Source organism: Coregonus clupeaformis, unplaced genomic scaffold (genome assembly GCF_020615455.1).
Source record: "Coregonus clupeaformis isolate EN_2021a unplaced genomic scaffold, ASM2061545v1 scaf0036, whole genome shotgun sequence".
In the NCBI taxonomy this organism is placed as follows: Eukaryota; Metazoa; Chordata; class Actinopteri; order Salmoniformes; family Salmonidae; genus Coregonus; species Coregonus clupeaformis.
The window spans coordinates 886,346-902,500 of record NW_025533491.1 but is presented as its reverse complement, the minus strand read 5'-3'; the positions used below and the strand labels follow the sequence as shown (position 1 = coordinate 902,500).

At 49.9% G+C, this 16,155-nt stretch overlaps 1 protein-coding gene across 2 annotated transcripts in view; it reads right to left on the bottom strand.

Moving 5' to 3' along the window:
* Positions 1 to 1,502: 1,502 nt before the first annotated feature.
* LOC121555611 (procollagen-lysine,2-oxoglutarate 5-dioxygenase 2-like) overlaps positions 1,503 to 16,155 on the bottom strand; it is a 116,870-nt gene continuing 102,217 nt past the window's right edge. For both annotated transcript variants that reach the window (XM_045212649.1, XM_041869441.2), the window contains 6 exons: positions 10,368 to 10,481; positions 9,747 to 9,812; positions 9,321 to 9,425; positions 8,138 to 8,284; positions 4,443 to 4,568; positions 1,503 to 2,587 (listed from right to left, as the gene is read on the bottom strand). In XM_045212649.1, the coding sequence (XP_045068584.1) occupies positions 2,432 to 2,587; positions 4,443 to 4,568; positions 8,138 to 8,284; positions 9,321 to 9,425; positions 9,747 to 9,812; positions 10,368 to 10,481 (714 nt within the window). In that variant the 3' untranslated portion in view covers positions 1,503 to 2,431. The remainder of the gene's footprint in view (positions 2,588 to 4,442; positions 4,569 to 8,137; positions 8,285 to 9,320; positions 9,426 to 9,746; positions 9,813 to 10,367; positions 10,482 to 16,155) is intronic.

Genomic DNA, 16,155 nt, shown 5'->3' with positions numbered 1-16,155 from the left:
AACTTCTCCCTCTTCCTCCAACTTCTCCCTCTCCCTCTAACTTCTCCCTCTTCCTCCAACTTCTCCCTCTTCCTCCAACTTCTTCCTCCAACTTCTCCCTCTTCCTACAACTTCTCCCTCTTCCTCCAACTTCTTCCTCCAACTTCTCCCTCTTCCTCCAACTTCTCCCTTTAACTTCTCCCTCTTCCTCCAACTTCTCCCTCTAACTTCTCCCTCTTCCTCCAATTTCTCCCTCTCCCTCCAACTTCTCCCTCTTCCTACAACTTCTCCCTCTTCCTCCAACTTCTCCCTCTTCCTACAACTTCTCCCTCTTCCTACAACTTCTCCCTCTAACTTCTCCCTCTTCCTCCAACTTCTTCCTCCAACTTCTCCCTCTTCCTCCAACTTCTCCCTCTAACTTCTCCCTCTTCCTCCAATTTCTCCCTCCAACATCTCCCTCTTCCTACAACTTCTCCCTCTTCCTACAACTTCTTCCTCTTCCTCCAACTTCTCCCTCTCCCTCCAACATCTCCCTCTTCCTCTAACTTCTCCCTCTTCCTACAACTTCTCCCTCTTCCTCCAACTTCTCCCTCTCCCTCCAACATCTCCCTCTTCCTCCAACTTCTCCCTCTTCCTCCAAATTCTCCCTCTTCCTCTAACTTCTCCGTCTTACTCCAACTTCTCCCTCTTCTTCCAACTTCTCCCTCTTCCTCCAACTTCTCCCTCTTCCTCTAACTTCTCCCTCTTCCTACAACTTCTCCCTCTTCCTACAACTTCTCCCTCTCCCTCCAACATCTCCCTCTTCCTCCAACTTCTCCCTCTTCCTACAACTTCTCCCTCTTCCTCCAACTTCTCCCTCTTCTTCCAACTTCTCCCTCTTCCTCCAAATTCTCCCTCTTCCTCTAACTTCTCCGTCTTACGCCAACTTCTCCCTCTAACTTCTCCCTCTTCCTCCAACTTCTTCCTCCAACTTCTCCCTCTTCCTCCAACTTCTCCCTCTTCCTCTAACTTCTCCCTCTTCCTCCAACTTCTCCCTCTCCCCTGTGAAGTCTGTAGCTTGTCAGGGTAAACTGAAGTACACTTAACCTTCACTCTACACACTGTACTGAAAATCAACACAGAGACAGTACAGACACACACCCACCTCTCAACAAAGCATAGTACCACTCCCTAGCCAAACTGGGGTCATGCATTCTTGACTGCCAGTGATTGATGTGTGTGTGTGTGTGTGTGTGTGTGTATTTGGGAAGGGTGATGAGTGTTAACTGTTCTTGAGACAATTTTTAAGCAAAATAAGGGTGAACAGATCGGACAGTGTGGATTTCTGATGATGGAGTCTAAATTCCATCCACATGTTGCAATTGTTTCCTTGAAAAATAGAATTGAATGGTGGCGACGGATGGCTTCAAACTAATAGATTCTACAATAGAGGGGGGAAACTACAAGCTGCTCCTAGCTAGAAGTTCAACATCAAGGATCATTTCTCAAAAGAAAATGTGGTTGAAGGAAATGAAAAATCGCTATTCATGTTTTTTTAAACATATTTTATTACATTTCCATCGATTTCACAATAAGTTAAGCTTAACTTAATGAACTGAGGTTCAAAGTTCATTCACAAACAACTTTCAGAGAAAGTAAACATCTCCGAAATGTTTCAGTTCAGAAACGAAATGCCATCAACGGCATATTGTCCTGCGATGTAAAAAAAAAACATGTCAAGTAAAATATTTTGACAATATCGAACTTAATTCAACCAGAATTCATATTAAATTCCGATGTCATTTATTTTATTATTTGGTGTGCAAAGTTACCAAATTTAAAATATATTTCCTTGGGCATGTAGGTCGTATTAACATCAGGTAACAAACTGTTTATAAAAGGTGTAGACAGAACATAGAAAATGGTTTCAAAACTAGACAACTAAATGTGAAACATACAAAACAAGTAATTTAATTACAACAGCTAAGACGAGCCGGGAATGCCCTTTGGCAGAATAATCCTTAACACATATATTTTTCTTTAAGATTATGGGTGGGATTGCTGAATAATCAATAGGGATTATTACAGTATGAGTGATTTTGAAGATGAAGAATGAAGGTTCTGGTGAGTTTTACCTAAAATGCTGACTGACGGTGAATAACAGAGATTACAAGTCACCACGTCCCTTAAGGCACCACACTCTGTTTGACAGAGAGTTTACAATGAAGGGGATCGTCTGATTCTGGCACGACATTACCCACAATTCCTTTGTGTTCTTTTCAATCATATATATATATATATATATATATATATATATATATATTTACAGTAAATGACATCAGTAAAAGATCTAAAGCACAACATATGGCACGTCATCATTACGTCCAAACAAATCAGATCAAATGAACGACAACAAAAACAAACAAAACAAATAAAACCTGATCAAACCCTATGCTAGTGTAGAGTGTAGAGTTCAAGGGTCGATGAAGGAGACAGCGATGTAGCGTGTTCCGTTGGTGGTGGGCAGGCCTTCATGAAGGTGCGTCAGACGTCCTGGGTGCATGAAGCTCCACCCCTTCCTGGGAGATTCTAGCGAGCAGTTATACCTGTGGAACCGGCAGCCTCCACCCTGGAGAGGGGGGGTTGATATAGAGAAAGCGAGATAGAGATACAGAGGGAGGAGAGAGAGAGAGAGAGAGAGAGAGAGAGAGAGAGAGAGAGAGAGAGAGAGAGAGAGAGAGAGAGAGAGAGAGAGAGAGAGAGAGAGAGAGAGAGAGAGAGGCAGAGAGAGAGAAAGAAAGAGAGAGACAGAGACAGAGAGAGACAGAGAGAGAGAGAGAGAGAGAGAGAGAGAGAGAGAGAGAGAGAGAGAGAGAGGCAGAGAGAGAGAAAGAAAGAGAGAGAGAGAGAGAGAGAGAGAGCAGAGACAGAGAGAGAGACAGAGAGAGAGAGAGAGAGAGAGAGAGAGAGAGAGACAGAGAGAGAGAGAGAGAGAGAGAGAGAGAGAGAGAGGCAGAGAGAGAGAGAGAGAGAGAAAGAAAGAGAAAGAGAGAGAGAGAGAGAGAGAGAGAGAGACAGAGAGAGAGAGAGAGAGAGAGAGAGAGAGGGGGGGAGCAGTGGGGGGGAAAGTACCCAATTGTCATACTTGAGTAAAAGTAATAGAACTTTCTTCATAGAAAGTTACTCAAGTAAAAGTGAAAGTCACCCAGTAAAATACTACTTGAGTAAAAGTCTAAACGTTTTTGGTTTTAAATATACAGTACTTAAGTATCTAAAGTAAATGTAATTGCTAAAATATACTTAAGTATCAAAAGTAAAAGCATTAATCATTTTAAATTCTTTATATTAAGCAAAGCAGACGGCACCATTTTCTTTTTATTTTTTTAAATTTACAGATAGCCAGGGGCACATTCCAACACCCAGACATAATTTACAAACTAAGCATTTGTGTTTAGTGAGTCTGCCAGATCATAGGCAGTAGGGATGACCACGTATTCTCTTGATAAGTGAGTGAATTTGACCATTTTCCTGTCCTGCTAAGCATTCAAAATGTAACAAGTACTTTTGGGTGTCAGGGAAAATGTATGCAGTAAAAAGTACATTCTTTATTTAGGAATGTAGTGAAGTAAAAGTAAAAGTTGTCAAAAATATAAATAGTAAAGTAAAGTACAGATACCCAAAAAATATTGATATACAGTATAATGTCTTACCTGGAAGTCAGTTCCTGTGTTGAGATACAGTATAATGTCTTCCCTGGAAGTCAGTTCCTGTGTTGATATACAGTATAATGTCTTACCTGGAAGTCAGTTCCTGTGTTGATATACAGTATAATGTCTTACCTGGAAGTCAGTTCCTGTGTTGATATACAGTATAATGTCTTACCTGGAAGTCAGTTCCTGTGTTGAGATACAGTATAATGTCTTACCTGGAAGTCAGTTCCTGTGTTGAGATACAGTATAATGTCTTACCTGGAAGTCAGTTCCTGTGTTGAGATACAGTATAATGTCTTACCTGGAAGTCAGTTCCTGTGTTGAGATACAGTATAATGTCTTACCTGGAAGTCAGTTCCTGTGTTGAGATACAGTATAATGTCTTACCTGGAAGTCAGTTCCTGTGTTGAGATACAGTATAATGTCTTACCTGGAAGTCAGTTCCTGTGTTGATATACAGTATAATGTCTTACCTGGAAGTCAGTTCCTGTGCTGAGATACAGTATAATGTCTTACCTGGCAGTCAGTTCCTGTGTTGAGATACAGTATAATGTCTTACCTGGAAGTCAGCTCCTGTGTTGAGATACAGTACAATGTCTTACCTGGAAGTCAGTTCCTGTGTTGATATACAGTACAATGTCTTACCTGGAAGTCAGTTCCTGTGTTGAGATACAGTACAATGTCTTACCTGGAAGTCAGTTCCTGTGTTGAGATACAGTATAATGTCTTACCTGGAAGTCAGTTCCTGTGTTGAGGTTCAGTATAATGTCTTACCTGGAAGTCAGTTCCTTTGCTGTTGAGAGCAACGTTGATGGTGAATGTGGAGGAGTCATGATGGGGTCTCAGGTAGGCCTGTCTGCCAGGGGTGTACTTCACTACAAAGTTCATCACTGCATAGCCCTGTTGAGAAAAGCTCAAATCACACACTTATACTGAACAAAAACATAAACGTTAACATGCAGAAATTTCAAAGATTTTACTGAGTTGCAGTTCATAATTTAAGGAAATCAGTCAATTTAAATAAATGTATTAGGCCCTAATCTATGGATTTCACATGACTGGGAATACAGAAATGCATTTGTTGGTCACAAAAAAGGTATGTGGTGTGACCACAATTTGCCTCATGCAGCGAGACACATCTCCTTCGCATAGAGTTGATCAGGCTGTTGATTGTGGCCTGTGGAATGTTGTCCCACTCCTCTTCAGTGGCTGTGTGAAGTTGATGGATGTTGGCGGGAACTGGAACAGGCTGTCGTACACGTCAGTGGGTGACATGTCTGGTCAGTATGCAGGTCATGGAAGAACTGGAACCTTTTCAACTTCCAGGAATTGTGTACAGATCCTTGCTGCATGAGGCCGTGCATTATCATGCTGAAACATGAGGTGATGGTGGCGGATTAATGGCACGACAATGGGCCTCAGGATCTGTTCACAACGTTGACATCAGCAAACCGCTCGCCCACATGACGCCATACACGCTGTCTGCCATCTGCCCGGTACAGTTGAAACAGGGATTCATCCCTTGAAGAGCACATGTGCCAGTGGCCATCGAAGGTGAGCATTTGGGCCACAAGTTGGTTACGACGCCGAATTGCAGTCAGGTCAAGACTCTGGTGAGGACGATGAACATGCAGATGAGCTTCCTTAAGACGGCTTCTGACAGTTTGTGCATAAATTATTCGGTTGTGCAAACCCACAGTTTCATCAGCTGTCAGCGTGGCTCGTCTCAGACCATCCCGCAGGTGAAGAAGCCAGATGTGGAGGTCCTGGGCTGGCGTGGTTACACGTGGTCTGCGGTTGTGAGGCTGGGTAGACGTACTGTCAAATTCTCTAAAACAACTTTGGAGGCGGCTTAAGGTAGATAAATGAACATACAATTATCTGGCAACAGTTCTGGTGGACATTCCTGCTGTCAGCATGTCAATTACACACTCCCTCAAAACTTCAGACATCTGTGTCATTGGTAGTGTGACAAAACTGCACAAAACGCTATGTCTGGCGCAAACCCAACACCTCTCATCACCCGAGAACACCATACCCACAGTGAAGCATGGTGGTGGCAGCATCATGCTGTGGGGATGTTTTTCATCGGCAGGGACTGGGAAACTGGTCAGAATTGAAGGAATGATGGATGGCGCTAAAATACAGGGAAATACTTGAGGGAAACCAGTTTCAGTCTTCCAGAGATTTGAGACTGGGACGTAGATTCACCTTCCAGCAGGACAATGACCCTAAGCATACTGCTGAAGCAACACTCGAGTGGTTTAAGGGGAAACATTTAAATGTCTTGGAATGGCCTAGTAAAAGCCCAGACCTCAATCCAATTGAGAATCTGTCGTATGACTTAAAGATTGCTGTACACCAGCAGAACCCATCCAACTTGAAGGAGCTGTAGCAGTTTTGCATTGAAGAATGGGCAGAAATCCCAGTGGCTAGATGTGCCAAGCTTATAGAGACGTACCCGTATCCCGGTCTCCTGAGTGGTGCAGTGGTCTAAGGCACTGCATCGCAGTGCTAACTGTGCCACTAGTTCCTGGTTCGAATCCAGGCTCTGTCGCAGCCGGCCGTGACCGGGAGACTCATGGGCGGCGCACAATTGGCCCAGCGTCGTCCAGGGTAGGGGAGGGAATGGCCGGCAGGGATGTAGCTCAGTTGATAGAGCATGGTGTTTGCAACGCCAGGGTTGTGGGTTCGATTCCCACGGGGGGCCAGTATAAAAAAAAAATGTATTCACTAACTGTAAGTCGCTCTGGATAAGAGCGTCTGCTAAATGACTAAAATGTAAATGTAAATGTACCACAAGAGACTAGCAGCTGTAATTGCTGCAAAAGGTGGCTCTACAAAGTATGCTCAAGTTTTCTGTTTTTTTGTCTTATTTCTTGTTTGTTTCGCAAAAAAATATTTTGCATCTTCAAAGTGCATCAACTATTATATTATGTCACTTATCCCATTACATAATGACAAAGCATAAACTGGTTTTTAGACATTATTGCAAATTCAATAAATATAAAAACTGAAATAATACATTTGCATAAGTATTCAGACCCTTTACTCAGTACTTTGTTGAAGCACCTTTGGCAGCGATTACAGCCTTGAGTCTTCTTGGGTATGACGCTACAAGCTTGGCACATCTGTATTTTGGGAGTTTCTCCCATTCTTCTCTGCAGATCCTCTCAAGTTCTGTCAGGTTGGATGGGGGCGTCGCAGCACAGCTATTTTCAGGTCTCTCCAGAGATGTTAGATCGGGCTCTGGCTGGGCCACTCAAGGACATTCAGAGACTTGTCCCGAAGCCACTCCTGCGTTGTTTTGGCTGTGTGCTTAGGGTCATTGTCCTGTTGGAAGGTGAACCTTTACCCCAGTCTGAGGTCCAGAGCGCTCTGGAGCAGGTTTTCAACAAGGATCTCTCTGTACTCTGCTCCATTCATCTTTCCCTCGATCCTGACTAGTCTCATAGTCCCTGCCACTGAAAAACATCCCCACAGCATGATGCTGCCACCACCATGCTTCACTGTAGGGATGGTATTGGCCAGGTGATGAGCGGTACCTGGTTTCCTCCAGATGTGAAGCTTGGCATTCAGGCCAAAGAGTTCAATATTGGTTTCATCAGACTAGATAATCTTGTTTCTCATGGTCTGAGAGTCCTTTTGGCAAACTCCAAGCGGGCTGTCATGTGCCTTTTACAGAGGAGTGGCTTCCGTCTGGCCACTCTACCATAAAGGCCTGATTGGTGGAGTGCTGCAGAGATGGTTGTCCTTCTGGAAGGTTCTCCCATCTCCACAGAGGAACTCTAGATCTCTGTCAGAGTGACCATCGGGTTCTTGGTCACCTCCCTGACCAAGGCCCTTCTCCCCTGATTGCTCAGTTTGGCAGGGCAGCCAGCTCTAGGAAAAGTATTGGTGGTTGCAAACTTCTTCCATTTAAGAATGATGGAGGCCACTGTGTTCTTGGGGACATTCAATGCTGCAGACATTTTTTAGTACCCTTCCCCAGATCTGTGCCTCGACACAATCCTGTCTCAGAGAAAATTCCTTCGACCTCATTGCTTGGTTTTTGCTCTGACATGCACTGTCAACTGTGGGACCTTATATAGACAGGTGTGTGCCTTTCCAAATCATGCCTAATCAATTGAATTTACCACAGGTGGACTCCAATCAAGTTGTAGAAACATCTCAAGGATGATCAATGGAAACAGGATGCACCTGAGCTCAATTTCGAGTCTCATAGCAAAGAGTCTGAATACTTATATAAATAAGGTATTTCTGTTTTTTATTTTTTATAAATTTGCAAACATTTCTAAAAACCTGGTTTTGGTTCGTTATTATGGGGTATTGTGTGTAGATTGATGAGAATTGTTATTTATTTAATACATTTTCGAATAATGCTGTAACATTACAAAATGTGGAAAAAGGGAAGGGGTCTGAATACTTTTCGAACGCACTGTAGATAGATAGATAGATTAACTGAATACCTTGGTGTAGTATCCGGAGAAGACTTTGAGAGTGACGGGGGATATGAACTCTCTGATGAAGTGTAGCCACTCCTTGTCGTAACCGATCTGCTTCATGTGGATGTCATCAGTCGGCACGGTCTCATAGCCACCGGTGATCCGCTTGTCCTGATAGGAAGAGAGACCAGGAAACAACAACAGAACATTGATAGAACATATTAGCCAAAACCTCCTCCTGCTATGTGACTGTGTGAGACTGCTGTCTCCATGGTGATGGATGGTTAGGGATGATGAGGGGTGACTGTGTGAGACTGCTGTCTCCATGGTGATGGATGGTTAGGGATGATGAGGGGTGACTGTGTGAGACTGCTGTCTCCATGGTGATGGATGGTTAGGGATGAAGAGGGGTGACTGTGTGAGACTGCTGTCTCCATGGTGATGGATGGTTAGGGATGATGAGGGGTGTGTGGGTTTAAACCTTTCTCTTTGAAGATGAATGACCTGGACTTGGCAGAGACCACCCTCTACGGGGTCGGAAACAACCACATCCGGTTATCAGGGGAAATGGAAAGAGAGCCTGTGACACGACTCCTCGCTTTATGATCTTAACAAGTCGACACTCCATCTTAACTCCTCCTCCACATTTACTGGATTGGTTCAGCAGTGCAGAAGAGAACCTCCCCTGACAATAATTTTTGTCTCGCCAGGACCAGAAAGTAAAAAACGCCGCTCAGGCGTTTCTTTTACGCTTGCTACGTTAGGTTAGGCAGAGATCAACCTCATGACTCATGACTCATAGGCTAAGAATGCACCAGGGATCTCAGAACCTAGCCACATACTTGTATTATGAACATTAGCTAATATAGCACTACATAAAACCACCCACATGAATTAAAACAGATATCAAAACCCTTTAATTCCAAAAGTGTTTCAAAGTCAGATCTGCCTAGCTCATTAAAACAGTATTAATAACAACGTGGCCAGGATTCAATCAAAGTAGCGCTATAACTCCTTTTAAAGGTAATGGATACAAGCTCTGTGAATGCCAGACGGGGAAATTGCCTTTAAAAAAGACGCATTGTCGGCTGTCCAGTGCTCTGTTCTATAATGCTTCTTGGAATGAATCCCAGCCTTTGTGTAATAACAGCCTGCGTTTATATTAATAACGTAACATGTATGTATGTACTTATGGTTGACCTCTGACCTCGTGATTGCCTCCAGACCAGGACCCGTAGTGTTCCATCTCCTCCACCAGCTCGTCACAGGCCCGCTCCGTGAAGACCGGGAACCAGAACACGTCTGGACACGGCTAGAGGAGACAAACAAGTTTAGAAGGATGAGACATCAGGAGATAAGAGTCACTGGCTATAAGAGACATTTGGAGATAAGACTAACTGCTGAATCACTGAAGGACATGGGACTGATTCACTCTACATTTATCAACTTCAACCATTTCAATGAACTCATGAACTCATGAAGCTGTTGTCTATGCTACTCTATCTACATGGAGAAACATGAAGTATTGTTGAAAGACGATCATGTAAAAGAGGGTTAAGTACTCTTCTACTCTGTCTGTCCAGGTGCAGACTATGTAAATGAGCTCTGTGTAACGTGAAATGTATACACACACCTCTTCTAGGTAGTTCTCTGTGAAGATGTGTGTGTAGTTGGGGTGGATGTATTTCTCCTTCCAGTCCTGGTATACACACACAGAGAGAGAGAGAGAGAGAGAGAGAGAGAGAGAGAGAGAGAGAGAGAGAGAGAGAGACAGAGAGAGAGAGAGAGAGAGAGAGAGAGAGACAGAGAGAGAGAGAGAGAGAGAGAGAGAGAGACAGAGAGAGAGAGAGAGAGAGAGGAGAGAGAGACAGAGAGAGAGAGAGAGAGAGAGAGAGAGAGAGAGAGAGGGGAGAGAGAGAGAGAACAGAGAGAGAGAGAGAGAGAGAGAGAGAGAGAGAGAGAGAGAGAGAGAGAGAGAGAGAGAGAGAGAGAGAGACAGAGAGACAGAGACAGAGAGAGAGACAGAGAGAGACAGAGCGAGAGACAGAGAGAGAGACAGAGAGAGAGAGAGAGAGAGAGACAGAGAGAGAGACAGAGAGAGACGGAGTTCACTTACATTTTCAAGCTAATTTTTCAAGCTAATTTTTCAAGCTAATTACTACAAACAATACAGATAAATGGCTATTGTATCTCACGACATCAAAACATATTTAAAAAGAAAACAAAAGTAGGGAGGCAGGTTATAAAGACTTACCACTGGATTTTCAAATATTTGCCACAAATCACTGTTATAATGTGACGTGTTAAAGTTAGCTGTGGATATTAGCCTTCCAAACTCATGACGGTTTGTAACGTACATGAACATCCCCTGTAGCGGACAGAGAAAGTAACATTAGCCTTCTCACAATGCTCAGTCATTAGGTAGAAGTACATTAGTTGTTTACTGCTGTTTTCACAAACTGATTGAGATGTCTCACTAGAACAATCTCTGACATCCTGATGAAGTGTGAGTTTTGGAAAGCAAACAATAAGGTCCACATGTCAATCAATAATACTGGAATATTAATGGAAGGGGAGTGGAGGGGCATCTTAGTGGTATGGGGAGGGAGGGAGGGTGGACAGGGAGGGGGAGGAGGGGACTGGTATGGGGAGGGAGGAGGGGACATGTTGGAGGGAGGGGACATGGTATGAGGAGGGAGGACATGGCATGGAGAGGAGGGGAGGACATGGTATGAAGGGGACATGTTGGGAGGGAGGGAGGGGACATGGTATGGGGAGGGAGGGAGGGACATGGTATGGGGGAGGAGGGAGGGACATGGTATGGAGGAGGGGACATGGTATGGGGAGGAGGGGAGGGGACATGGTATGGGGAGGGAGGGAGGGGACATGGTATGGGGGAGGAGGGACATGGTATGGGGAGGGAGGGGACATGGTATGGGAGGAGGAGGGGACATGGTATGGGGAGGAGGAGGGACATGGTATGGGAGGAGGGATATGGTATGGGGAGGGAGGGAGGGACATGGTATGGGGAGGAGGGAGGGGACATGGTATGGAGGGAGGGAGGGACATGGTATGGGGAGGAGGACATGGTATGGGAGGAGGACATGGTATGGGGAGGAGGGACATGGTATGGGGAGGGAGGGGGACATGGTATGGGGAGGAGGGGACATGGTATGGGGAGGAGGAGGGGACATGGTATGGGGAGGGAGGGGACATGGTATGGGAGGAGGGAGGGGACATGGTATGGGGAGGAGGGAGGGACATGGCATGGGGAGGGAGGACATGGTATGGGAGGAGGGAGGGACATGGTATGGGGAGGGAGGGAGGGGACATGGTATGGAGGAGGGAGGAGGGACATGGTATGGGGATGAGGGAGGGGGGATATGGTATGGGGAGGAGGAGGAGATATGGTATGGGGAGGAGGGAGGGATATGGCATGGGATGGAGGAGGGACAGTATGGGGAGGGAGGGGACATGGTATGGGGAGGGAGGGGACATGGTATGGGGAGGGAGGGGACATGGGGAGGAGGGGACATGGTATGGGGAGGAGGACAGTATGGGAGGAGGGGACATGGTATGGGGAGGGAGGGAGGGACATGGTATGGGGAGGGAGGAGGAGGACATGGTATGGGAGGAGGAGGGACATGGTATGGGGGAGGAGGGGGGGGACATGGTATGGGAGGGAGGGGACATGATGGAGAGGAGGACATGGTATGGGAGAGGGAGGGACATGGTATGGGGAGGGAGGGAGGGACATGGTATGGGAGGAGGAGGGACATGGTATGGGGAGGAGGAGGGACAATGGCATGGGGAGGGAGGAGGGACATGGTATGGGGAGGAGGGGGACATGGCATGGGGAGGAGGGGGACATGGTATGGGGAGGGAGGGGACATGGTATGGGGAGGGAGGGGACATGGTATGGGGAGGGAGGGGACATGGTTGAGGAGGAGGAGGACATGGTATGGGGAGGGAGGAGGACATGGTATGGGGGGAGGAGGGGACATGGTATGGGGAGGAGGAGGGGGACATGGTATGGGAGGAGGGAGGGACATGGTATGGGGAGGAGAGGGGACATGGTATGGGGAGGAGGGAGGGACATGGTATGGGGAGAGGGAGGGACATGGTATGGGGAGGGAGGAGGGGACATGGTATGGGGGAGGGAGGGGACATGGTATGGGGAGGGAGGAGGACATGGCATGGGGAGGGAGGGGACATGGTATGGGGAGGAGAGGGACATGGTTGGGGAGGGAGGGGGACATGGTATGGGGAGGAGGGAGGGACATGGTATGGGGAGGGAGGGGACATGGCATGGAGGAGGGGACATGGTATGGGGGAGGGAGGGACATGGTATGGGGAGGAGGGAACATGGTATGGGGAGGAGGGAGGGGACATGGTATGGGGGAGGGAGGAGGGGACATGGTATGGGGGAGGGAGGAGGGACATGGTATGGAGGGAGGGACATGGTATGGGGAGGAGGGGGACATGGTATGGGAGGAGGACATGGTATGAGGGAGGAGGGGACATGGTATGGGGAGGGAGGGGGACATGGTATGGGGAGGGAGGGGACATGGTATGGGGAGGGAGGGGACATGGTATGGGGAGGAGGAGGGGACATGGTATGAGGGAGGGAGGGGACATGGTATGAGGGAGGAGGGACATGGTATGAGGAGGAGGACATGGTATATGAGGGAGGGACATGGCATGGGAGGAGGAGGGACATGGTATGGAGGGAGGGAGGGACATGGCATGGGGAGGAGGGAGGGGGACATGGTATGAGGAGGAGGGACATGGTATGGGGAGGAGGGGACATGGTATGAGGGGAGGGAGGGGACATGGCATGGGAGAGGAGGGGACATGGCATGGGAGGGAGGAGGGACATGGTATGGGAGGAGGGAGGGACATGGTATGGGAGGGAGAGGACATGGTATGGGGAGGAGGGGAGGGGGACATGGTATGGGGAGGAGAGGGAGGGACATGGTATGGGGAGAGAGGAGGACATGGTGGATGAGGGAGGGGACATGGTATGGAGAGGAGGAGGGGACATGGTATGAGGGAGGGAGGGGGACATGGCACGGGGAGGAGAGGAAGCATGGATGGAGCACATAGGGGGAGGGAGGGGACATGGCATGGGGAGGGAGGGACATGGCATGGGAGGGAGGAGGACATGGCATGAGGAGGAGGGACATGGTATGGGGAGGAGGGAGGGGACATGGCATGGGGAGGGAGGGAGGACATGGCATGTGGGAGGAGGGGGACATGGTATGAGGAGGACATGGTATGGGGAGGAGGAGGGGACATGGCATGGGGAGGAGGACATGGTATGGGAGGAGGGACAGGCATGAGGAGGAGGGACATGGTATGGGAGAGGGGGACATGGTATGGCAAGGAGGGGACATGGTATGGGGAGGAGGGACATGGTATGAGGAGGAGGGACATGGTATGAGGGAGGAGGGACAGGTATGGGAGGGAGGGAGAGGACTGGGAGGAGGGAGGACATGGTATGGGGAGGGAGGGACATGGCATGAGGGAGGACTGGGAGGAGAGGGGACATGGTATGGGAGAGGGAGGGACATGGTATGGGGAGGAGGGACATGGTATGGGAGGAGGGAGATGGCATGGGGAGGAGGGACTGGTATGAGGGAGGGAGGGGACATGGTATGGAGGGAGGGAGGACATGGCATGGGGAGGAGGGACATGGTATGGGAGGGAGGAATGGTATGGAGGGAGGAGGGGACATGGTATGAGGAGGAGGAAGGCATGGGGGAGGAGGGACATGGTATAGGGAGGGAGGGGACATGGCATGGGGAGGATGGAGGGGAGGACATGGTATGGGAGGAGGAGGGACATGGTATGGGGGAGGAGGGACATGGTATGGGGAGGGAGGGAGGGACATGGCATGGGGAGGAGAGGGGACATGGTATGGGAGGGAGGGGACATGGAATGGAGGAGGGAGGGACATGGTATGGGGAGGAGGAGGGGACATGGCATGGGGAGGGAGGGAGGGGACATGGCATGGGGAGGAGGGAGGGACATGGTATAGGGAGGAGGGACATGGTATGGGGAGGAGGGGACATGGCATGGGGAGGGAGGGGACATGGTATGGGGAGGAGGGGGGACATGGTATGAGGGAGGAGGGGGGGACATGGTATGGAGAGGGGGACATGGTATGAGGGAGGGGGGACATGGCATGTGGGAGGAGGGGACATGGCATGGGAGGGGGGACATGGTATGGGGAGGGAGGGGGGGGATATGGTATGGGGGAGGGAGGAGAACACGGATGGGGAGGAGGGACATGGTATGAGGAGGGAGGGGACATGGTATGGGGGGAGGAGGGGACATGGCATGGGGAGGAGGGACATGGTATGGGGAGGGAGGGAGGGGACATGGCAAGAGGAGGGAGGGGACATGGTACGGGGAGGAGGGGACATGGTATGGGGGAGGGAGGGGGACATGGTATGGGGAGGGAGGAGGGGGATATGGTATGGGGGAGGGAGGAACATGGTATGGGGAGGGAGGGACATGGTATGGGGAGGAGGGGACATGGCATGGGGAGGGAGGAGGGGGATATGGATGGGGAGGGAGAGGAACATGGTATGGGGAGGGAGGGACATGGTATGGGGAGGGAGGGACATGGTATGGGGGGAGGAGGACATGGTATGGAGGAGGACATGGTATGGGGAGGGAGGACATGGTATGGGAGGAGGGAGACATGGTATGGGAGGGAGGACATGGCATGGGGAGGAGGGGACATGGTATGAGGGAGGGAACATGGTATGGGAGGGAGAGGGACATGGCATGGGAGGGAGGGAGGGACATGGCATGGGGGAGGAGGGAGGGGACATGGTATGGGGAGGGAGGGGACATGGTATGGGGAGGAGGGAGGGACATGGTATGGGAGAGGAGGGACATGGTATGGGAGGGAGGGACATGGCATGGGGAGGAGGGACATGGTATGGGGAGGGAGGAGGGGACATGGTATGGGGAGGAGGGAGGACATGGTATGGGGAGGGAGGGACATGGTATGGGGGGAGGGAGGGGACATGGTATGGGGAGGGAGGGAGGGACATGGTATGGGGAGGGAGGGGACATGGTATGGGAGGAGGGGACATGGTATGGGGAGGAGGAGGGACATGGATGGAGGCATGAGGAGGGACATGGTATGGGGGAGGGAGGGGACATGGTATGGGGGGAGGGAACATGGATGGGGGAGGAGGCATGGCTGGGGAGGAGGGGACATGGTATGGGGAGGGAGGAGGACAGGTATGGGAGAGGAGGGGACATGGTATGGGGAGGAGGGGGGAACATGGTATGGGGAGGGAGGGACATGGCATGGGGGAGGGGACATGGTATGGGGGAGGGAGGGACATGGTATGGGAGGGAGGGACGGCAGTGAGGGGACATGGAGAGGAGGGGGGACATGGTATGGGGATGGAGGGAGGGGATATGGTATGGGGAGGGAGGGAGGGGACATGGTATGGGAGGGAGGGACATGGTATGGGGGGGAGGAGGGGACATGGTATGGGGAGGAGGACATGGTATGGGAGAGGGAGGGACATGGTATGGGGAGGGAGGGAGGGACATGGTATGGGGAAGGAGGGACATGGTATGAGGGAGGGAGGGACATGGTATGGGGGGAGGGAGGGGACATGGTATGGGAGGGAGGGGACATGGTATGGGGAGGAGGGGACATGGTAGAGGGGAGGGAGGGGACATGGTATGGGGAGGGAGGGACATGGTATGGGGGAGGGAGGGAGGGGAGCATGGTGGGGAGGGAGGGACATGGCATGGGGAGGGAGGAGACAGGCAGGGGGAGGGAGGGAGGGACATGGTATGGGGAGGGAGGGAGGGGACATGGTATGGGGAGGGAGGGGACATGGTATGGGGAGGGAGGGACATGGTATGGGGAGGAGGGAGGACATGGTATGGGGAGGGAGGAGGGGACATGGTATGGGGAGGAGGAGGGGACATGGTATGGGGGAGGGAGGGACTGGCATGGGGGGGAGGGACTGGTAGGGGAGGGAGGGGACATGGTATGGGGGAGG